The sequence below is a fragment of the Suricata suricatta genome, chromosome 3 (assembly GCF_006229205.1).
Source record: "Suricata suricatta isolate VVHF042 chromosome 3, meerkat_22Aug2017_6uvM2_HiC, whole genome shotgun sequence".
Lineage (NCBI taxonomy): Eukaryota > Metazoa > Chordata > Mammalia > Carnivora > Herpestidae > Suricata > Suricata suricatta.
The window spans coordinates 76,302,656-76,326,569 of NC_043702.1; the positions used below are offsets into that span (position 1 = coordinate 76,302,656).

General features: G+C 36.5%; 1 protein-coding gene across 1 annotated transcript; it reads right to left on the reverse strand.

The window, feature by feature from the left end:
- Positions 1 to 383: 383 nt before the first annotated feature.
- Positions 384 to 17,114, reverse strand: TNFAIP6 (TNF alpha induced protein 6). The gene is made up of 6 exons (XM_029934599.1): positions 16,952 to 17,114; positions 12,417 to 12,554; positions 10,347 to 10,508; positions 6,727 to 6,955; positions 4,697 to 4,737; positions 384 to 1,564 (listed from the first exon to the last, which is right to left on the reverse strand). The coding sequence occupies exons 1-6, from the start codon at positions 17,043 to 17,045 to the stop codon at positions 1,395 to 1,397; spliced, it is 834 nt and encodes a 277-aa protein (XP_029790459.1). The 5' UTR covers positions 17,046 to 17,114; the 3' UTR covers positions 384 to 1,394.
- Between the last annotated feature and the right edge of the window lie 6,800 nt (positions 17,115 to 23,914).

Here is a 23,914-nt window from a genome sequence, read left to right on the forward strand (position 1 = left end):
TTTTCTTGACTCCCTGTGTGCATGTGGCTCGGTTCTTTTTGGGCACCGAGTATTTGCTGTAACACTCCTACTAATTTATCACATTTAATTATTGTCTCTCTCCTCCCACTAGACCATAAGCTCCCCAAACCTGGGGATTTTTTGTTCATTTGGTTCTTGAGTATTTTGCAAGTGTCCAGAACAATGCCAGGTACATATATTTCTGTTGAGTTTAATTGGATGGTAACCGTTATCTCTTGTATAAAGGGTAACAGCTATGATTTTTCCTTCTAAAACAGCAAAGCCATAAAGCAATAGGAATATAATATTAATGAGTAAATATATAAACTTGTAGTAGGAATATTCATTCTAAACATAAAGACAAGAGACTACAGCAAGATCAGTATGGTAACAAATAAAATTTAAACTTTAATACATTAAAACATATTATATAAACCAAACTTCACACAAAATTAAATTGCAACATATAGGAGAGACATGGAATTATATATGATATATAATGATTTCTTATAAATCAATAAAAGATTGTGTAAATAAAACAATGGAGGAAAGATATGAAAAATTCAAAAAAGAAATAAAATTGATCAAAAAATATATAAACCAACTATCAGTCTCACTGCAAATTCAAACCTTAATGTTATGTCACTTTTGCCCATAAAAAAGAAAATTCTATTTTTTAAAACCTGTACATTGATTTAATTTGTTTTTTTAAAGTAAACTCCACCCTCAGCATGGGGCTCAAACTCACAACCCCGAGAGCATGAGTCATAAGCTTTACCAACTGAGGAACCTGAAGAAAATTATATTTTAATTAATATCTGAGCCCGTAATTCTACTTCTAGTACCCTATCCCCAATAATTAGAGAGCTGTATAAATAAACATGTTCAAGGAAATTTATTGCAGCAATATTTATGAAAGCAACTTAAAATTCTCACAAAGGAGACATGCTTAAAGTATGAAATAATCATACTATGGATTATTTTACAGCTGTTCAAAATTATGTTATTGCAGAATAATCAATGATATGAGAAAATGCCTAAGCTATAAAGTTCAAGGTTAAAAAAAACTAAGATATAAAAACTGTACATTGAGCAGGATTCCAAAATTTCAATTACAAATACATATAGATACATATATACATATACCACAAATTGAAAAATAACTAAAATTAAAATATGCAAATGTTAATACTTGTATTTTTATGCAGTGGGATTATAAGATATTTTATTTTTTCATTTAAAGTTGTCTGTTTTCCAATTTTCCCCCAAATTAGCAGGTATTGCCTTTCACATTTAGAAAAATAATAAATAAATGCTACTACTAATAATGTAAAAGTGAGATCAAAGGGGTTCCAAAAGATACTAACATCAACACTTGAGTGTCCTTATTGGTTTTATAAATGGCTAAATCTTCCAGCTAAAAGGTTTTTATTTCCAGTAGAAGTAGTACTTGTGTTTTTTCCTTGACTGGATTTGGATAAAGGATCGACAGCAACGTACTTGATTTGGAAACCTCCTGCTGTCACTGAAGCGTCACTTAGAAACTTCAAGGTCATGACATTTCCTAGAGAGGTGGGGGAGTGCAGAAGAACAAAGATGTTACTCTGATTTGGCTGACAGTCCAAGGACTCATCATTCTTATAGGAGAATATAAAAATTCATGAACCAGACTCCCAGGATTCAGAGCTGGATTCTGAAGCCATGGAATCTGTGCTTCCTTCCATTGTCAAGGATAGCAGGGTGGGTGACTTCCCTACTGGCGCCTCTGGCCCTTCAATCTGTCCTACAGGAAGTTTTGTTTATTCTGTTTTAAAAAGTATTCTGTTTAGAAGGAACATCACCTGAATCACGGGAGAATGGCAGACCGTTTAAACCAGTGGATGGATTATTTATAAATGATGTTAGGGCAACAAGCTTTCCATTGTAAGAAACAAAGCCACAATGCTAACTCCCTACTTTACATAGAGTACCTAAATACATTTTGCCTGTATTAAAGATCAAAATGTGTTAAAAGGGAAAATTTATTACTTAAAATAAAACATAGGTATATTTTCCTTTTTCGGGAGGTAAAGGCCTTCTTCATCCACATCACAAATCCAGAATTCATTCCAAAAATACCCACCTAAATTGAATTCTAATGTTTGCCAAGAACAGCTTTAAGGGCCTTTCACCTATTAACTCATTTATTCCCCACCACATTATAAGGTGGATATTAAAATTCTTATGTTACAGGTGAAATCAAGGCAGAGAGAGCCCGTGTTGCCCAAAGCTACAAAGCTAACGTGGCAGAGCCCGGTTTGAAGCCAGGCGGTCTCTGCTTTTGTCAGTTCATGCTCTGATCCACTACACTTTTCTCAGACTTGGAAGAATTGCCTAAATTAAAAACAAACAAACAAAACACATTTTACAAGTTACTCAACTAGTTGATATACAAACTGGCAACTACTGCCAGTTTAAACGAAATCACTTGTGACCCCAAATTTTCACTTCTAGGACTCTCTCTTTAAAAAAAAAAAAAAGCACCACAAAGTAGAGGTTTAAAAATATCCAGTGAAATGCTAAATAGTGTAAGAAAAAAAAAAGAAAACCATCTGTAGGATGTTAAATATTGGCACATGACAAATGGTATATGATACATCCATACAGTGACCTTCTAGGCCGTCATTAAAATGAATTTGAACGATCTACATGTTATATGCTGACTTGGAAATACTTCGGTGGTGTGTGTGTATGTGTTTATATGATACAGGAAAACACTTGGAAGAATGGCCACCACACAGTTATCCAATGCCTTTCTTGGGTGGGGACAGATGAGAAGAGTGGGTGTATTCTTTATATACCTCTTATTAAAGGAATATAGTTTATGGCTAGTTCCTAGCTCTTATTTTTAAAATATAAATATTCTGGAGTGAATGAGGACATATTTGAGAAGGAAACTAGATCAGAGGTGCCTGGGTGGCTCAATCAGTTAAGTGTTCGACTTCAGCTCAGGCCATGATCTCACGGTTTGTGAGTTCAAACCCTCCATTGGGCTCTGAGCCAGGAGCCTGCTTCAGATTCTTTGTCTCCTCCTCTCTCTGCCCCTCCCCTGCTTGCACTCTGTCTCTCTCAAAAATAAATAAAGATTAAAAAAATTTTTTTTAAATAAAAGAAAACTAGATCAAATGTTAACAGCATTATACTTGACTGATATAGGATTATACTTCAAATGTATTTTAAATTTTTTCCTATTACTTGATATCAATTTCCCTCCTCTTGCTGTTTTGCTAAATCTTCGGCTGTTAAATAAAACACTGTTCTCTTCTCTGTGTTCATTTGTTTCTCTTTGAATCATAAATTGTGTGTTGTTGTTTTTCAGTTTCTTACAGTTATGCTAGAACAACACTGATTTGTTTACATTTGCAGTAAATTTAGCCTGTTTTAGACAAAACAAGAACAATGTCAAGTTTCAAGCATTTGACTCTCCCTGTTTCTTTTTTTTTTCATCTTCAATAGGATTCTTATCCCCCAATTTCCTTCTACAGATCATGTCTTCTTTTAACTTTCTGTTAACATAAAATACTATCTCAAGAAAAGAATGAGATACATAATTTAACAGGTTGCCCTTATTAGGGAAATTGTAATGCCGACAATGAATGAATAACATTTAAGCATTAATCATTCAGGAATTGAATAAGAAGTTCCATCTTTTGTAATAATGACGCAAAAGTGAGAATTTCATGCACCTCAAGGCTAGGGTCTGGGAGTAATTTAGCTAGTGGTGTCTGAGCTTAAGGACTACTTAGAAATTGTAATTCAGTGTATTTTGTTGTTTTTAGTTGTGGAAACATTGAGATAATTTTATAACTTGGAGGAAAAATAAAGCAATAAAAATGCCAACTACTAGTGCTGGGGATGGAAATAAGAAAATAAACATAAGAACGTAAAAGTTCTTAGTTAGAAAATAGCAGTTTGGGGCAATGGCAGTGGAATTTGCTTATTGAACTAAATATATAAGACTACAAGCTCATTGCTTCAGGTACATTGCTTGGAACAAAGTCACAAAATCACTTGCAGGAGTTAAAAAGATGTGGAACACATTGTCTACCAGAGCTCGCCTTTTGACATTTACTTTGCATAATTAGCATATTAAAAGCTCTCTGAAGTCTTCCATTAAAGAGACTTGTTTAACATTGTTTAACCCAATGTTTCCCAAATTTACTTGACGTTAGAGTTCTTTTCTCATGCGACACCTATTAAAAATGTTTACTACAACTGTGTTCTTTACAACATTCTGGAGAATGCTGTACTAAGATAAAAATGCAGTAAGTGTGACAAAATTTTTTTCACTGACAGAAGGCATTTTTAACAGCTTTAATGCTTTTGAGAATAATTTTCCGTCCTTTATTGATGAAAAATTTTGGTCTTTTATTACCACATTTTATGGAAGTCATAACCTACAGCAGTATTCAGGGATTTGCAAATCCAAGACTATCTCAGACTGTGTTTCTGCACAGGACGAGTCTACATATTTTTAGTGTAAGGAGATGGCATACATCTTTAAGAAGAAATAAATTCTGCATTTTACAAGCTAGCAGGCTCCTTCTGCCCCAATCGTTCTTTCAACTTTAAAAAGAAAATAGTAGTAACTATGGAATTCTTCACAATCTATGACACTGTGGGAAAACAGTCCTACACCTCAGGTTAGAGCCATTACCTGTACTAATGATGTCTTCTGGAAGCTCATCTCCACAATATCTGAAAGGGAATTTTTAAGAAAGAGAAGTCACACGAAACAATCTTACACAGCTATTGCAAGTGGCTCTCACCTATAATTAGAGTGCTTTATTTCCCTAAATAATGGCTCATTTTCCTATTATTTTATGATTTTTATTGTTTTGTTTTTTTTTTAACTTGAATTTATAAGAGAGAAGAAGCGTAAAAACAAAGTTTGATGTTTGAAATAACCTCACAGCGTTAATAAGATTCTTAAAAAAGAACATGTGGCATTTCTACTCTGTGTACTTGTGAAACTATTTGTATAGTCGACAACTTGAACGTATTTGGAAAAATGCTTAATTTGTTTCTGATTAATCCCATAAAGCTTTCTTCTCAGTTCAAGAGGAGTAGGTAGATGGCTGATAGTATTAGTATTCTGAATTCTAGAGTAGACTGATTTAAATGTGGAAAATTATGTTGGACCTTGTAAGAGGGATTGATTTTTATCTGAATCATGACTTGAAAGGAACTCCTTTGCACATTATATAAAAGGGAAGGATTTATTGCATAATACAAATCAATAAGTAACAAATTAGTTTATTGAAAACCCTTTAAAAATAGTATGTGATTGCATCTAGAGCTGTCATTGGTTTCTGAAACTAGGTTTACAATAAAAATATCATCTTGATTCCCAAGATAGGATGTCCATTCTTTCAATAAATACTTAGCTCTTAATTTCTCCAATCCTGCTTCATATCTTCTCCAACCTATTTTTTAAAAACTATTTGTATTTTTTTCTATTACAGTACTCTGTCAGCCAAAGAACAGAACAGAACAAAACAAAACAAAAAATAATTTCCTCCAAAAATTGTTGTTCATTTATGCAAGAAATGCTTGGTTTTTCTTTACCTTTACGTTACACATTTCATAGTCACAGCAAATTACTGAGTCTGTCATTTTTAATTGTCCTTGCTACCATTTTCTTTCATTAAATTACTGTCATGGATAATAGAAAATTGATAATGGATAGTCTATTGATAATGGATAGTAAGATACACATTATTAAGTAGGGGGCTATAAAACACATACTTACACACTTCTTGATTTGTAATATTTTGAAGGACGTTCAAAGTTTAAACTATATTGAAGATTTAGGATAGGCACACAGAAATACTGTGTCCCAGCAAATAGTTTCCCGTGAAAAACCACGGGAGAAATACTGAGGAAAGGGGCATGAGTTTTATGGCAAAGAAAGATATTTTAAAGATCTCCATTGTACATTTAGGTGAATTTTATGAGAGAAGGGGCTATACTTTGCTTATTCTTACATTCATAATGCTTAGCACACTGCTCTGTACACAAATGAAAGGCAATAATTACTGAATTTGTCATTATTTTTAGGAGGTTGATAGAAATTAGAATACTTCAAAACGTTTTCAATTCACATGTGTCTTCTTCCACCTGTTGTTAATTAAATCTTGAGGTCTTTTTAGATAGACTATTTAATTCTTATCCAACAGTAATCAAAAGGCAGCTATTCCTATTTTAAAAATATGAACATGTAGCAGCTGACTGGCATAACATGCTAAGAAAAATCTTTGCTAAAAAAGGTTATGATGTTGAGGTGCCTGGGTGGCTCAGTCAGTTAAGCGTTTGACTCTGGATTTTGGCTCAGGTCATGGTCTCATGATTTGTGAGTTCGAGCCCCTCATCTGGCTCTGTGGAGCCTGCTTGGGATTCTCTCTCTCTCTCTCTCTCTCTCTCTCTCTCTCTCTCCCCCTCCCTGGCTCTTCCAAGCCCACATGTGTGTTTCCCATTCTCTCCCTCTCTCTCTCTCTCTCTGTGTCTCTCTCTCAAGACATATAAACTTAAAAAAAATTAAGCTCAATTTTTTTTAAAGGATATGGTATTGCAGAAGAGTATAAATACTGGCGAATCAATAACTGTGGGGACAGGTAAAGAAAATTAAAGAACCTTCAAACAAAATATTGGATGCATTTTTAACTTTTTGTATGGGGAAACACGTACCTTCCCACAAAGCCATGGACATCATCATAACTGTCATATATTTCAACATAGTCAGCCAAGCAAGCTGTGTCATCTTCAAGGTCAAAATCCAAAAAGCTCAGGTGAATACGCTGACCATACTTGAGTCTGATGTGCCAGTAGCAGACCTGGTTATCATCGTACTCATTTGGGAAGCCTGGAGATTTAAAAATTCGCTTTGGATCTGTAAAGACACCACCACACTCTTTTGCTGAAATGGATAAAAAAAAGAAAGAAAAGAAAGTTAGCATTAGAAAAAATATCCCTATTTTAAACTGATATGTACTTATTTCTTGGTGCCTATTTATCACTTTAATTAAATATTAAATATATATACTTGTAACTAAAGAATAACTGAATTTTTTCTATATTCATTGCTAAATTTTCTCAAATGAATATACACTGAATTTTCTTAAAAAAGTAAAACAACAAGAAAAAACAGCAATTTAATTGATTGTGCTCCTGTTTACTTTTTTCCCTTTTTACCTTTACAGCTTAGAGTGTACAAGTCTCATGTGTATGTATTTTGATGAATACATATCTCCATTTTACCAACAGCCAAATCAAGATGGCCGGGATTTGTCTTATGGTGTCAACACTGTGTCTTCAAGGCTCTTGAACATTTAGAATAATAGGTCTAATAAATTCTGTCTGGAAAATCATTATAGAATTTCAGGATCACAAGGGACCTTGAGGGTCACTGCAATTCAGTTAAAAAGAATCATTTATAATCATTCTATACTCCTTTAACTGGTTTTAAACTAACACCTCAATCCTAATATTTGAGGATTTGATGGAGATATTCATGTTTGGGTTTTTTTCAAGTCATTTATCATTTTCTAGATTTCTGTCATGCCTTATAACTTGGTATGAGAACAAACAAACAAACCAACAACCTCTGCCAGTGATTTTATAGTGTGACCAGTGATTTTATAGTATGGAAAGACCCTGGTTAATTTTAATTTCAGATCCAATAAGTGTTTTGTGTCCTGAAAAAAGCACAATCTGGAAACTCAAAAATACCAGGAGTGGTGGTATTTCGAAGACACCTTTCATTATGTCACTTAGAGGCTTTTTCCAAGAATGTTATCCTTTAAAACAATTATTTAAAAAAAAATTGGGTTAGAATTCTTAATACTATAAAAGTTAAGGAAGCTTATTTCCCCAAGGGCCCAATAGAATCTTAGAAAGACAGAATAACAAAAGAAAGGTCAGAGATCCAGTCTGAGCTCTGTTACCACTGGATACTTTAGTTTCTTCAATGGTAAAGTAAATATAATCATGCCTCTCCTATTACCTACCTCCCAGGATTATTCTTAGGATAGTAACATGGAGGGTAACTTAAGGGTATATGTAAAATGTAAGCTGTTCCTATTGTATTATTAAATATTATATAATACGTAGTTCATATGTGTACATAAGCATGTACCATGCCAGCTTTTAGAGTGATTTACTCTGTCCCATATCATCCTATTTTGTTGTCTCTACCATTAGATTAGGAAACAGTTCAAATATTGAACAATTTGTCTATTTAGCTCTATTCAGCTCTATATTGATTAATTGATAATCATTGCCTTATTTTTATGACTCTGTTATGATTTTTTCAGTGAACCGTACTTCTCCCAGTGTTAGTTCAGGTGGTCCCCAGTTCCCTTCAGGCTCACCGCATCCTAAAAAACCAGCAAGTCACTGAATCCAAAAATAAGCTGAGAGGGCCACCTTGCTGGCTCAGTCAGTTAAGCATCCGGCTTTGGCTCAGGTCATGATTTCACAGCGCGTGAGTTCAAGGCCAGCACTGGGCTCTGTGCTGACAGCTCTGAACCTGGAGCCTCCTTCCAATTCTGTGTCTCCCTCTCTCTCTCTCTTTGCCCTTCTCCCACTCACAATCTCTCTCTCAAAAATAAATAAAAACATGAAAAATAAAAAAAAATAAGTTGAGAACTGAATAAAAACAAGTCTCTCAGGATTCTGTACAAATATTCCCAGAGTCTAAAAGAAACAAAAACAATTTAAAAATTTGTAAGTTAAGGTGGCCTTCTTATAAAAGGCAAAGGAAAACTATAAGAACCTTCCCATTAGCACTTCTTTATCTCCCATAGATCTTGACCTATGGAAATGATTGAATAGATGCTCAGATATCCTAAAGTTTATCAAGCAAAGGAGAAATCAGGGAATATACTTGGAAATAGAAGTCACTCTTACAAGTAAGCATAAAGTTGCTTATGTAAATATATTAAAGAAAACGGAAGAGAGGAACAGGGAGGAAAAGAAAATATATGAACTATGAATAATGTCTAAATATTGAACTAAATATTACATAGGTTTAATGTATGAAAAAGCTATTTAAAAATTATAGTCCTACAGAAATGCACTATAAGTCTTTATTCATATTTTGTCTTGAGTGGGAATGGATGATGGCTCTAGGCAAAATTCTTTTCTACTTAGAATACACATTATTTTGAGATAAAGATTACTTAAAAATATGAGAAACTGTTTTCCAATGGGTAATATCATCAAATAATAAATTCTATAATAATATGTTAGAACTTCACTATAACTCGCTATAACTTCACTATAGGGACTTTCTTATAAGGCAGATCAAATAAGGCAACACCTGAGGGTGTTTTTGATCATAAATGTGAGAAAGACTTGGTAACATTATAATTCTTTGTTGTATCATCCTGGGGAAAATATATCCAAAAAGAATAATCTACTTTTTTCTCCAAGAACATGAATAAAGAATAGCTCTTTAGAGTAATTATGTTGAATTAATTTTCTCTTTAAAATTTTCCTAGCCACAGTCAACCATGGGAAAAAATATGAATAAAAATTACTATATAATAACAACTAGTATATCCAGAACATAATTGTAAAAACAGAGAGAGTTGCTTAGTTTGGTAGTTTAAGAATCTATGCACAAGAAGAAATTATGGGTAGAGTTTATTTTGCCTTTTTCTTCCCATTCTATCCAAGAGTTAATTTTGAACAGGTAACATTTGTAGTATCACTTTGTTGTGTTAGCCAATTAATATGATTTGCCCTTCCCCCTCTTTGTGGTTGAGAATAGAAAAACATGTAGCATAGAAAAGGCCTGAATCTGTGATCCTACCCGCCTGTTAATTATTAGATGTCTGAATCAGGGTAAGTTATTAGACTTTCAATTTCCTGATTTCTAAAATGGGTATAACAGTAGCTTCCTGCAGAACTGTTGCGTTCTGTGACATTTATGAGGAAGGAGCACGAGTCGGTGTCTGGCATGGCATAATCATTCTGTGAATGCTTGTTGTTATTATTATTTTCTTAAATGTTTATTTTTGAGAAAGAGAGAGTGCAAATGGGGGAGGGGCAGAGAGAGGGGAGACAGGACCCTAAGCAGACTCTGCACTGCCGGCAGACAGCCCAATGTGGATCATGACCTGAGCTGAGGGTGGAGCATAGCCGACAAGCCACCCAGGCTCCCTGAATGGTGGTTATTATTAATAATTATCACCACTAAGTTGATTTATCTCTGGGAGAAGGAGCGATTTTTAAAAAAATAATCTCTCTTGTTGTTAACATGTCAACTGGTTTGGCAAAGTATGAAATTATTATTTTTAACATACCATGTGGGTTGTAGCAATAGGCATCCCATCTTTCACTCCTATTAAGACGGACTCCATAATCGATTATACCAGTTTTTCCAAATCCACAGTTGGGCCCTGGTTTCACAATGGGGTATCCAACTCTGCCCTTGGCCATCCACCCAGCAGCACAGACATGAAATCCTGGAAGAGAAGGAAAAGGTTATAGGCCTAAATAGTAAAGTCCCTCAGCTGAGTGAAGGTCAGCTTAACAAAAATGGCCCTTTTTGAACGGCCTAAATCTAGTTATGGAAAAGGAGAAAAACTGTTTCCTTCCTTCCTCTCTGCCTTCCTTCCTCCCTCCCTTCCTTCCTTTCTTTCTGTTTTCTTAAAAAGTAAAATATAGTTTAAATACATATAAAATATAATATCTGACATGTAGTAGAAAATGACATCTTATTTGAAAAAATGAGACTGGGTGGCTCAGTTGGTTAAGTGTCTAACTCTTGGTTTCAGCTCAGGTCATGATCTCATGGTTCGTGAATTTGAGCCCCACATTGGGCTTCACGCTTACAAGGCAGAGCCTGCTTGGGATTCTGTTTCTTCCTCTCTTTCTGCTCCTTGCCTGATTGCTCTCTGTCTCTCTCTCAAAATAAATAAACTTTACAAAAATTAAAGGAAAAAAGATGCAGGTGGACTGGAAATCATAATACCATGACTATGAAAACAATCCACATTCAGAGCTGGCTTCTTTTCATAATAACCTATCTAGTGGCATGAAGTCATTTCTGAAATTACCCATCAATCCTGGAAAACATTTTTTTTTTTCAAATAATGATTTAATCAATATATATTTTTTAATTTTTTAATGTTTATTTGTCATTGAGACAGAGAGAAACAGAGCATGAGCAGAGGAGGGGCAGAGAGAGAGGGAGGCACAGAATTCGAAGCAGGCTCCAGACTGAGCTGGCAGCACAGAGCCCCAGGTGGGGCTTGAACCCGTGAACCATGAGATCATGACCTGAGCCAAAGTTGGACGCTCAACCAAATAAGCCGCCCAGGTGCCCCTGATTTAATTAATTTCTATTTTAGGATCAATTAACATTTGCTAATATTTTTACAAATCCGTATAGGGAAAAAATGCTCATAAGTTTCGAACAAAGCCACAGCCCTGTTTTCCTTGACTAGCTTTGGAGGCTGTTTAAATATTTGCCACTGCCATCCAAGAGCAGTTTTACTACAGGTGCAGGGCCAGTAAAGTCTCCCTCTTTGTATCTATTTTTCTGTTGCTGCGTCACACACAGCCCTATGGGTCTAGACTGAGCAATCTGCTGGCAAGACTTTGGGGGCTTTAGAGAACACCTTTATTTTTATCCTCAGTAGTATGTAATAATAGCATAAGCCTTGCCAGGTATTTTTCTTCCAGCAAAGGGATTTCTTCAATGGAGAAGAAAGCTCAGAATGCGGGTGGCCTTTTGGATTTTCCTATAAGTCCAGGAGAGATGGCCATAGTGCATTCTTTTTAAAGAAGCAACTAGCATTAGTTAATCACTAGGTTTACACCGAGTCCTGACATCATCTTCTCAGTTTCTTTTTCCTGCCATCTTATAATCTCCTTCTCTTCCTTTTGATCCTAAAGTACAAATGTATTCTCCCACTTAACTTTTAAAAATTAAGCAAAAAGCCACTAAATTCAATATTTCCTCTACCAAGCAAATTTCTTTGTGAAACTCAACATGATAACGTTTAATAGCTGAGGAAACCCATACTTGGACTTTAAGATGAGAGAGATAGTATTAAAAACAAATAGAAGTGGCATTAAAATTAATGAGGAATTGAAATGATGTTGACATAATGATATCTTTGTTTTCCTTTGACTTTTATTATATTAGTTCTCGATGGCTTGTGACCCCAAATAAGCTGCTAGTAACTAACTTTCCACTGGCTCTAGGGAGACAAGCTGGAGAAGCCAGACAGCAGAGATGTCATAGGGCCCTAGAGAAACCTTTGGAAGGAAGGACTGGAGAGAGCAATCTGATGAAAGAGTTCCAGTAAAGTGGGATTTCTCCCCCAAAGGTGAAAAAGAAGAAAAATCGTTGTCAGATCATTTACCAATTTTCCTGGCTGCCTCCAGCTGCTTGTAGGTTGCGAGACGGCCACCTTCATATTCACACACCGCCTTGGCTTCTGCGTAGGTGAGCTTATATTTGCCGGACCTCGCTTCTCTGTGGTACACACCTGCTGCTTGCTCTGTGAATTCACAAAAGGCCGTGAATGTGCTATGATCCATTCTTGTGAAACAAAGGAAACTTTGTGGTCTCATCTGGAAGATTACATCAGCTATTGTTCCTGCCAAAGAGTTTCCTGGGTCAGTGGACTTGGGTGGCTAAGTTTTCATTGTTAGAAAGCTTTGGGGAAAAAATATTTGAATGAGGGGAATTTTAGGGAAATTTGGGGACAGAAACAGAAACTTGAGGCAAAATTATGTTTCTGAACTGATAGCCTGAAAGAAAACTGTAATGCAACATTGTATTTCTATACTAGCAAAAGGTGACGAAGGTTTGACTTTTTCAAGCTTTGTTTTAAGTCAAATAAAAAGCCGTAAAGGCAAACAATATAGGGGAAAGGAGATGAAGGCAAAAAAAAAAAATTGATTCATTATGTAGGGTCACAATGATGGAGGAGAATAATCCAAAATATCTATTTGAGAGAAATGACTAATGCAATATAATTGAGAATTTAGTAAACAAATCAAAAACTGAGGAGAGGTTTGAAGGAGTCCAAAGGAAATAAATATTGCATTAAGGAAAAAAATAGATTCAAACACAGCAGAGGAAAAACTGGGCACACCAAACAACCAGTTGGTATGTTCTTTTATCCGGTTTGTCTTTTTTAGTTCACATGTTGTTCCCAACATATTTTAGGGAGTAAGTCATAAATGAATTGTCTTCCAGTAGATCACTGTTTAAATTGTTTTGAGTTTGGAGTGCATTTTGCCATAGAAACAATGTGAAAATATTTCCAGGACAATAATCATAACATTAGCTCTAATAGTTCTGTGTAGACTATCAAATTATAGTTAAGTCTTTGTACCTTGAAATGTATAATCAGCCACCATTAAGATCATTTCCATGGAGGGGGGCACTGGGTGGCTCAATCCGTTAAGTGTCTGACTCTTGACTTAGGCTGAGGTCATGATCTTACAGTTTGTGAGATTGAGCCCAGCATCAGCCTCTGCACTGACAGCGCAGAGCCTGCTTGGGAACCTCCCACTCTCCCTGCCCCTCACCGATGCATGTTTTCTCTCTCTTTCAAACATAAAAATTAAAAAAAAAAAAAACTTAAAAAAAAGTAAGGGTCATGTCCAGTGAAAACACATATTGCTTGGCAGGCAGCAAGACACAAATGAACACTAACCTAGTGTTAGAAATGTCATTGCTTGCTCTCTTCCCCAAGCTGAAGCTGACACTCCCATAGTTCAATAGGAGATGCGGCTTGGCACTTGTCCTGTTTTCCCTGGACTACAGGGGAATCCTGCTCTTACATATTTTATGGTAAATTCCCATCACTTACACTTAGTCAATGTGAGGATCTTAGGGCAGTGAACACAAGAAACAACAAAGTTGTCTTTCTGCTTGAAAGTCACCTGCTGCCCAAGTGTCCTTCATATGGCAAAGCCTAATTAACTACACTTTCTCTAGTTTCCAGTTTGAGAACATACTGTGAGTTTTGCTAAGTGCTGTGGATCAAGTCCTGTTCTCAGGCTACTTGGACACTAGTGGGTAATGGAAGTACCTTTATTTTGAAGTACAAAAGTACTAGGGCTTTTAGTAGAGAAGGGGGACATTTTGAATTTACTTCTATATCATAACAGAGGTTATCAAAAATGTCAAAATTTTATCTATTCTTTGAGAATATAGACTATGAGATCTTTATTAGTAGGAATTATTTAAATGCATGCAAACATTTCTCAAACTAAGATTTCCTTGGTATTTTACTCCTTAATCAAAAGACTATGTTTGTAGGGAAAAAAATTAATGAACAGAGGTTTTTGAAAAATAATTTAAAGTTTTCCTCCCAGTAATTAAAAAAATTTTTTTGGTACTGAAACTTATTAGTAATAATAACTTAGATATGCTATCATTTTAAATTCATTAAATAATATTAGTATCATATATTTTTCCTGAAAGAGAAACAAACTTTTATTATTTTGCTTTATAAACAGGTTGAGAACTCTTGTAATATTTGACAATTTTAAGCAGACATTTGGAAGTATTCCTCAATTCAGAATTTTAAACTACTAAGATGGTTCTTTGTACAATGAGTCCTAATTTTCTTTTCTTTGTATATGTTTTTATTCATGTTTGAGAGAGAACCTGCGTGCACTAGCAGGGGAAGGGCACAAAGAGAAGGGGACAGAGGATCTGAAGCGAGCTCCATGCTGAGGGTAGTGAGCCTAATGACGTGGGGCTCGAAATCACAAACTGTGAGATCATGACTTGAGCTGAAGTCAGACGCTCAACCAACTGAGTCACCCCGAGACCTAATTTTAACAGTTTTACTTTTCAGAAGAAATAATAATTTATTAATTTTTATCATCCATAGTCATTCATTAAAATTGAATATCTATTTAAACCAATATGTTTTTTGGTTACAAAGGAGCAACAGTAGCCTGTTGGCTTTGGTTTCTCCTACTGATTCTTCAGTGGACAAGTGGTGTATGACTGCCTAAGCCTCAGTTTCCCCATCTATCAAATGGGAACATTTATAGCTAATTTTGGAATAGACCATTAAAACCCACAAACATAACTTCTGCATCCTAGTAGGAGTTCATGATAATGTTACTTATTCTTTTTCACATTCAATACAATGGCTGAAAAGAATCGCTCATCTGCGCAATTTTGACTTTCATAATCTATGTAAACTAGTTGAAATGTCTTGTCCTTACTATTAAAAATATACTATTTAAGGAATATTAATTATTCTTTAAGGAACTGGAAGATATCAGAGTTACAAACGAATCTTAGGGATCCCCTACTTCAACCTTCTCGTTTGACTAGTGTGAAACTGAGACCAAGAGTTTAAAATGCCTTGTTCGCGTTAGTTGCTAGCAGATTCCTGCCTTCCTGCCCAACTCTCTTTCCTCTCTAAATAGTTTCTAATACCATACTGACCTAACCAACTGTAAACAATTTGTGTTAGGCTGACTGGTCAATAATTTGTCCCAGATTGAAGCAATCTCCAATTACCCCAAGCCTCAGATTTGCAGCATACTATTAACATTTGGGTATACTCCTCTCTACCTCTAGGACAGAACTTCTATTGTCCAGGTTCACATTTTTGTAATATACAGCATCACTTAAAAAAACAACAGCTCCAAATTACTTGATCATTAGAGAATTTGACAGTGTTTGAAGATTTTTGCATATGAATTTAATTCTTACTAGCTTTATGGCAGTTTTTTCCATTTCTAACAAATGCGTGTATATTTCCTGAGTTTGATGATGTGCAAGGAAAATAAACAAAGAGACTTGCTCACTCATCGAGAAAGTCCCAAACACCATTTTGGCCAAATGGATTGCACCGTTCAGCATGAAACTAGTTCACCGGCTCAAGCTGAAGAAAGAGGGGGCAAGGCTGTGCATTGCAAATTGAGCTTTTTAATGAAATCCGCATGGCTGCAGTTATTACCACAGAGAAACATGCTGAAAGGGAGAATATTCCATGTCCATGTGCCGCTTAGCAAGCATAAAGACAAGATCTAGGTTAATTTTACTTTCTCTTTATTTCTCTTTTTTTATATAAGAATTTGTCAATTTTCTTCTCAAGTAATTCAAAATTTTTTCACTATGAAACACCGTGATGAACATAAAGCCATATTAATTTGTGTCATGAGAAAGCATTGTTTAGACTACTATACAGAGTATTTTAAGTTTTCTCTATCTGGTCTTTTTTTGTCTATTTATATGCACAGTTAGGCCCATGCCATTCCTTACATTTAACAAAACAACACAACAAAAGAAGCTTTCCTTGTCTAACAAAAGGGTAGAAAAGTACTTACATGGATAGTTCGCACAAAAATCAGAGTGATGAGACTACATTCAGAAATACAAGCCTTTTTCAATTTTTTTGTATTAAAGCTGGCTTTGCATCCAACTAGTCAAAAGATGTTTGGAAATAGCAAGGTATACCTTACAGATCAGAGTACATGGGCAAAGGTTTATAAAATTATTGTATATTCAATTTACCTGTAATGCTTCTGATATAATTACCTGTTATGAAATCTGAATGCAAATGAATTGAAATTAAAAAAAATACAGTGTTTTTATTTTGCTAAATTTTCCCTACTATTACCATCACATCTGCTTTGAAAATGTTAAAATTTTCACATGGAATATAAATATTAACCTCTATATTCTACATAATAGTTCACTTTATAAAAAAACTATTTTTAATTTAGAAGGCAAGAACAGCTTTTTTTTTTTTTAAAAAGAGGCATATGCATTCCAATAGCTGTTTTTGCTCAGCATTTTCTTTGAAAACATCAGCCTTGAACAGAACAAAAAAATTTACTGCTTTGATTCATTTCTCCATGAATTCAAAGAAGTAACACCCCCAATAAGGAGCTCATGAGTGAAGTTTCTTACCAAGCCATATGGAGTTATGAAAAATTCCGTTCTTGAATCCCCATCCGTGAGCCTCTTCCCACAGCAAGACAAATAAGTAAATTAAGATGATCATATCTCAGTTGTAGGGAAGTTATAGCCTGTTTGGGGCTGCTCAGGATAAGTTCTCAGGGCAGAGGCTGAAATGTGACTGAAACATCTGGTTTCCACATCTTTTAAATGTTTTTTTCAACGGTGAGGTCAGCAAGTACTCTCCAATGGCGTTTTTTGCTGTAGAGTTACACAATTAACTCAGTGTCTGGAGCAAATCCTCTGACTCATTTGCATTGGCAACCAAAGGATATAGAATGAATGATCATCGACATTTTAAAATTCATTTACCCAGTAAGTGGTTCATTTATTCTGCCTGTCACAAATGCTTTTCTATTAGGAAGTTTGTGTAACTTGGTGCAGATTCATTAGTGATTAAAACAAAACCAAAAAACTTCAGTAGGAATTTTAAGAGAAGCCTTGAATGTCTTAATTGCAGTAAGTCAATTATGGAGGGTGGGTTTGGGGGTTAAACGCTAACCTTGAACTTGAGGATAGTAAGTTTACCGTAATCTTTTCTAAACATTGCCAAGCTTGTATAGAAATTTAAAACAAAGGTGGGCATAGTTTGGTAAACCCTAAACCATCTCCAGTGATGTGGGATTTCTTTACCCTCTGTATTTGTCCTGGGGTGGATCTGGGGTGGATTGCAGTCCTTGGCTTAGTGTGGTCAGTAGGTAAATAACATCAACTTCCAGAAAAGTAACTGTTTCAGAGCTTTAGGACATTCCAGCAGCTTTGGGGTATCTTATTATTTAATAACACAAATTTCCCCAGGCCACAAATCCTTGAAGTTGTGGGAGGAAGGTGGGTGGGTATATAGTCAAAGTTAATAAAAATATGGCCCTAGCTTCCCCAAAGCACTCTGTGATGATGATCTAAATGATAGGTAATAATTATTAGTAGTAAAGTCACCATGCTTTAATATAATCCAAGCTTTCCACTCCTTTTGTGTAGAGTCCATGGGTCTAGTAATATCCCCACTGCCCTAATACTAGGGGCATTTCCTATTGATAGAGAGCCATTTTTGGGCAGTGTTTGCCTCTCTTTTGTATACATTATTCTTTGCTATTTAGTGTTTCTACTCTTGCTGACAAATTGCTTTCTGTTTGATTTCATACTCATTTCTCTTATGCTTCCTTAGGTCCTCCAATGATATTGGAATCCTTAGGAAATGCCAACTTTCTGGACACGACTGGTCTGAAGTGAGCCTGGACTCCTTTAGGCATCTCTGCACTGAACACTGAAGGCTTGGTCCCCTCTTATCTCTTTCTGAAAGAGCAGTTGTGGGGATACAGGCTGAGGGTACAGAATTTACTGGATGCTCACTGAGATAGGCATAAAGTTATTAGGGTTCCAAATCTCTATTTTGGGCCTGCAGCAAATGAAAAGTAAGGGAATTGTATCACAGCTCACTGTTAGGGTTAGAGAGTTTCAGTTGACGGAAAAGAGGATACAGTCTAGACCAGGTGGGTGTAACTGGGAAGACCACAGCCATGGTCAGAGAGAACAGGATGAATAGAGAGTTAGAGGGAACAAACCATGATATTGCTCTGGAAAGTAGAATTATATGAGTATTTTAAGTTTGTGGTTTAGGAAGTAAATATAACTTAACTTGTGCAAGGCTACAGCAAAACCATCCTGGCCTTCCCCATTCTTTGTCTGGGTATATTTCTTTGGCTGTGCCCTTTCTGTATTTCTTTGAAACACCCAATTTCTCCTGGCTCTCATTTATCAAACATTACTCTCAGGAAAGGGTTGGAAATGAGTCTTTACTTAGGTCAAATAACTAACAACAGATACCCATCTTTGTTTATTTGCCTTTTAATGAAACTCCAAGTATGGAAAGGTATGAATTGTTCAGTTTGTTTTAACATAAAAATGCAATGATGGCTTTGAGGGATTAACCCAATCCTGGGTAGAGGATTTCTTTTCCTCTCTCCCAACTCCGCAAAGTATAAATATTTCCCCTCACCTCTGTACAGTGTTTGGAAATTCTGTCCTCCCTTTCATCAAGCAAATAGAAAACAGTGCCTAGATGGATATGGTGTCTGGTTTTGAGAGGGTGTTCAGTTTTATTGTGGGAGAAAAGAGGAAGATGAAGTTTTTATATGGAAAAGATGCAGTGGGTATGGGTGAGGATCAAGGGGAAGACAAGTGGGAGACGAGGAGTAGCAAAGGGAGTGTAGCCTATGAATTCACCTTGGTGCCTCAGGTAAGGAGACATCCCCTGCCCAAGTCTCAGTGCATACTACCCCGGATGTGTGTGGGGAGCTGAGAGAAGGCACACTTAGAAAAGTTCCTTTCAAGGGCTCCATAGACTGCCAGTCAAATTGCTGTATCTTCTTGGATGGATGCCAGGCTGCACCTTTCTGCCCCCAATCTCTCGATCTGTCCATAAAGGTGTGCAGTGGCTCCTTTTGCTCCTGTCAGTTACTGGCTGAAAATCCAGTGACACTTTCTTTCTTGGTAGCAGCAGCCCCTGTTTTGGGGCGTTTTGACAATGTCCCACTGCTCATATACCTGAGTAGTTACTCGATACCCTAAAAACGTGGTGGAGAGAACTCCACACCTGCTCTGGGCTGAGACTGCACTGACCAAGCTTGAGCCCTCCTGAGCTGGCACAGTCGTTCAGTGAGGTCACTATTACAGAAATTAAAAGAAAAAGACTCTGAAGTAGAATTTCAAATATCTGTCAGAGGATGAGAGGAGGCATATTAAATTTTTTTTAATAGGCTCAGTCTCGGCTGAGAGGAAAAAGTATGGAGAAATGTCAGGTGAATATAGACAGAGGGGAGAAAAGTTTAGGAGGGAAGAGAACCAAATGCTAAGACATCACATACATATCTGATTATACTTTAAAAAGACTGGATTTGAATAGCAAGGCATTGTAGGAAAACGCGATTCTTTGGCCACAGTATAAAAACTAAAACATAAATTATATCATTTATTGATTATATTTTGCAATTTAGGAAAGAGAAGGAAAAAGCAAGAGGAAAAGAAAAGGGTGGAGTTCAGTGAATTACAAAATATGCCAATAGAAGACATCTTTAGGAACACTTCCAGTAAGACCATGAAATTATACTACAGGAAGTCCTCACCCACCCTAAGATCTCCATATGGACTTGCATGGAAATAAAGGCAATAACGGAACCTGAGGTCAATCTCTTTGGCGTAATTTAAAACAATTGGAGAGAAATTCTGAGGCATGCCATAGACCAAAGTTAAAGAAATAAAATACGTGACATTCTACTCATTCATTCAATAAATGCTTACGAATCTTCCAGTGGAGTGCTGCCAACTTTTACAGGGCCAATGAGCAGGTTGGGGCCATTGTGGAACTATGGGAAATATATGGAAAAATGAAAGATGTAATTGTTTTGTATCAAAAAGCTTTTAGAAACTGAATGTGGCACTGAAAGAGACCTGAAACTGACATAGGATTTCCCATAGGTACACGGCGGCGGTGATAGTCATTACTACTGCCTACTAAGTATTTCTGGTTCTCCACCTTCTGGCAGCATGGTAGCATTGCATTCTATGGTTTTCTGGGGTTTGGTGGGGTCATGTGATTATTTTCAGCCAATACGGTGTGAACAGAAATTATCTGTAATCTCAGAGCCAAGTATTTGATTGCTGATGCTCCGGAACTCTTTCCCTCTGGACGAAGGAAAATGTTTGAGATGGTGGCTGCTCCATCACCTGGATTTTTGATTGATTCCTGATGTTATGTAGCACAAACAAAATATAAACCTTTATTGTTTTAAGTCTTTGAGATTTTGGGGCACTTGGGTGGCTCAACTGGTTATGTGGCCGACTTCGGCTCAGATCATGATCTCACAGTTCATGAGTTCAAGCCCCTTATTGGCTCTGTGCTGACAGCTCAGAGCCTGGATCCTGCTTTGGATTCTGTGTCTCCCTCTCTCTCTGCTTCTCTCCTATTCAAGCTCTATCTCTCTATCTCTAAAAAATAAATAAATGTTGGGGCGCCTGGGTGGCTCAGTTGGTTGAGTGGCCGGTTTTGGCTCAGGTCATGATCTCACGGTTTGTGGGTTCGAGCCCCGCATAGGGCTCTGTGCTGACAGCTAGTTCAGAGCCTGGAGCCTGCTTCAGGTTCTGTGTCTCCCCCTCTCTCTCTGATTCTCCCCTGCTTGCGCTCTCTCTGTCTCTCAAAAATAAATAAAAGACGTTAAAAAAATAAATGTTAACAAAAATTAAAAAAAATATCAACCTTTCTTGTTTTAAGTCATTGAGATTTCAAGGTTATTCATTACTGTTAGTGTAACTTGATCTTTCCTGATTTATAGAAAGAAGAAGCGGTCTTATATGGGTATTAAAGCAAAGGATGACTTCAGAAGGTTGGGGACATAAGGACATTCAGATGCAAAAGTTAAGGCAAGAAGGAGAAAGAGGAAGAGGAATAGAGAACAGGAGATGGAGGTAATGGTTAATGTACTTAATATCCTCCTTCTCTCCCATCCCTCCTCCTTACAAAACACAGTTCCCCAAACCTGCCTCTGCTCTGCCTTCCAAGTTTATTTACTGGTACTCCCGCATATGCATTTATTCCAATCAAACTGTTCCCACACGTCAGGTAAGTCTTGGAAACTCTGCCTCCTTCCCTACCTATTTCTCTCCCCTGACTCTTAGTGAGACAATCACAGAAAGTTGTGATTTTGGGATTGCAAAGTTGCGATTCTCTAAGTTGGAAACTTAGAGATCACCTGCTTTGAATTTTACTTGTGTTGTGAATCCCTGCTATGCTGCCCTTCTTCTGTTGACCCAAAAACCTTGAGTTAAACTTTGACTCATTTTTGTTATTGAGGCCCACAGAATAGGCCTTAACTACACCTGCTTTCAGGAAAAGGACCATGATCTGTAAAGCTGGAACAAAGAAACGAGTACACATATTTGAAAACAACTTTGAAATATCCTCACTTAAAATTTGCTTTTTAAATATTTTTTTCAAATAGGTTCAAAATATTAAGTTCAGAGTGATCCTAACTTGATAAAGGAAGTATATGTTATAAATATACATGAATGAAAAGTCCAGAAGGATGTCAAATATCTGGGCATGGTGGAATTATGGGTACTTCCTAATTTCTTCTTTTAGTTTTTTGTTTTGTATCTTATACATTTTCCCCAATAAATACATATTGTTTGTGGAATGAATGAAAAAAGTTATGATTCATAAACACATGTTTAAAGACATTAATTTGATTGACAGGACAATGAGACTGTTAAATACCAGAACAATTCATAACTAGAACAGAATAGTAAAACAGGATTTTACATGTACCTAAGAAAGTTGAGTATTGTTTATCTTACTAGGAAAATGAGACATAAGATTAACAGTCTTTCTAAGGAAAATGAAATTAGTCATAATGTGATCAAAGTCAAAGCCAAACCATAGTTCATAAATTTATGCTGAAGTTGCCTGGCATACATGGTTGCTTTTGGATAATTCTCCAGGGCACTTGCTGTATATTATCAATCTTGACCTTAACCTCCACGTAAATATTAAATTCTTCACAAATGTTTACAGAGGATATACTTTATGTTAAGTTTTATGCTGTATACTAGGTGGGTATATAAAACATGATCTCAAAGAGTTCGTAATTTCCTACTTGGACAATTATCAAGTGGGTTTGATTCTTTACCTGGAACTTTTTGAAAAGACTTCAGTTACGAGTACACTACGCCCATTGTGTTTCCATGCCCTCTGACAAGGTGAAGGGAGAATGTACCAGGAAGACAACTGGTCTTAGCATCTTTAGCACTGGTAACACTGACAAAGGCAGCTTCTGCCTCTTGCCACCAAGAGCGGATAACTTTGCTCATGAAGTATTAGGGATAATTAGTTAGGTGAGTACATCCTTCTTTAAAAAATGCTCTATACCATCAGAAACAGCTTCACTTTTGTAAGAGGAAATAATTTCCTCCTTCTCTGCCTTATGTTTTGCTCAGTTGCTATGAGCAAGATCTTTGTGTCTCCTTCCACTCAGCATCCCTTCTTCTAGTACAACAGGTAGGGCTGTCTGAAAGAGAGGAATCAAGCATATCTCCCAGATCTTTATTCTCCACGGTTACCAAGCATCACTAGTGAGAGAAGTCTTCTCTTTCTCTCACCAATTTCACCGAATCCGTTTCCATGCCCTGTGGTCTCTACTTCCAAAACAAAATGGTGGCAGAGGTTGTTAGATGAATACTAAACTGGGTTCCTTTTCTATCTGGACACAATCATAGACTACATTTCTCCGCCCCTTTGACAGGTGCAGGCAGTATGTTGCTAGGTTCTAGTTAACAGAGTGTGGGTTAATTTACCCACTTTCGGAATAGAGCCATAGAAATCTCCAACTAGTAGTCACTCTTTTTCATCTGATGACTAAATGGGAACTTTTGTGGCCCTAGAGGAAATTATAGTCAAAAGGTGGAAGGAGACTCATTCTCTGTGTGACCAGATACCAGTCAGGAATACCTACCAAAGTTCTACTGTGTTAAGCCACAGAGATCAGGATTTACTTGTTATCCTAACTAATACACTACCATCAAATTGTATTAGATCTGCCTGCTTTTTTTAAAAATTGTTTTTTATGTTTATTTACTTATGTTGAGATATAGAGATGGTGAGAGGGGCAGAGAGAGAGAGAGAGGGAGAGAAAGAATCCCAATCAGGCTCTGCATTGTTAGAGCCCAAGGACAGGACTCAATCTCATGAAGCTGTGGAGATCATAACCTGGACCGAAATCAAGAGTCTGACCCTCAACTGACTGAGCCACTCAGGTGCCCCGAGATCTGCCTCCTTCTATCTGCATGCTTCCACCCTGGTCCGTGACCCTGTAATCTTTTTCAGGGACTACTGCTGTCCTAGTTCTGTCCTTCTACTCTTGCTCC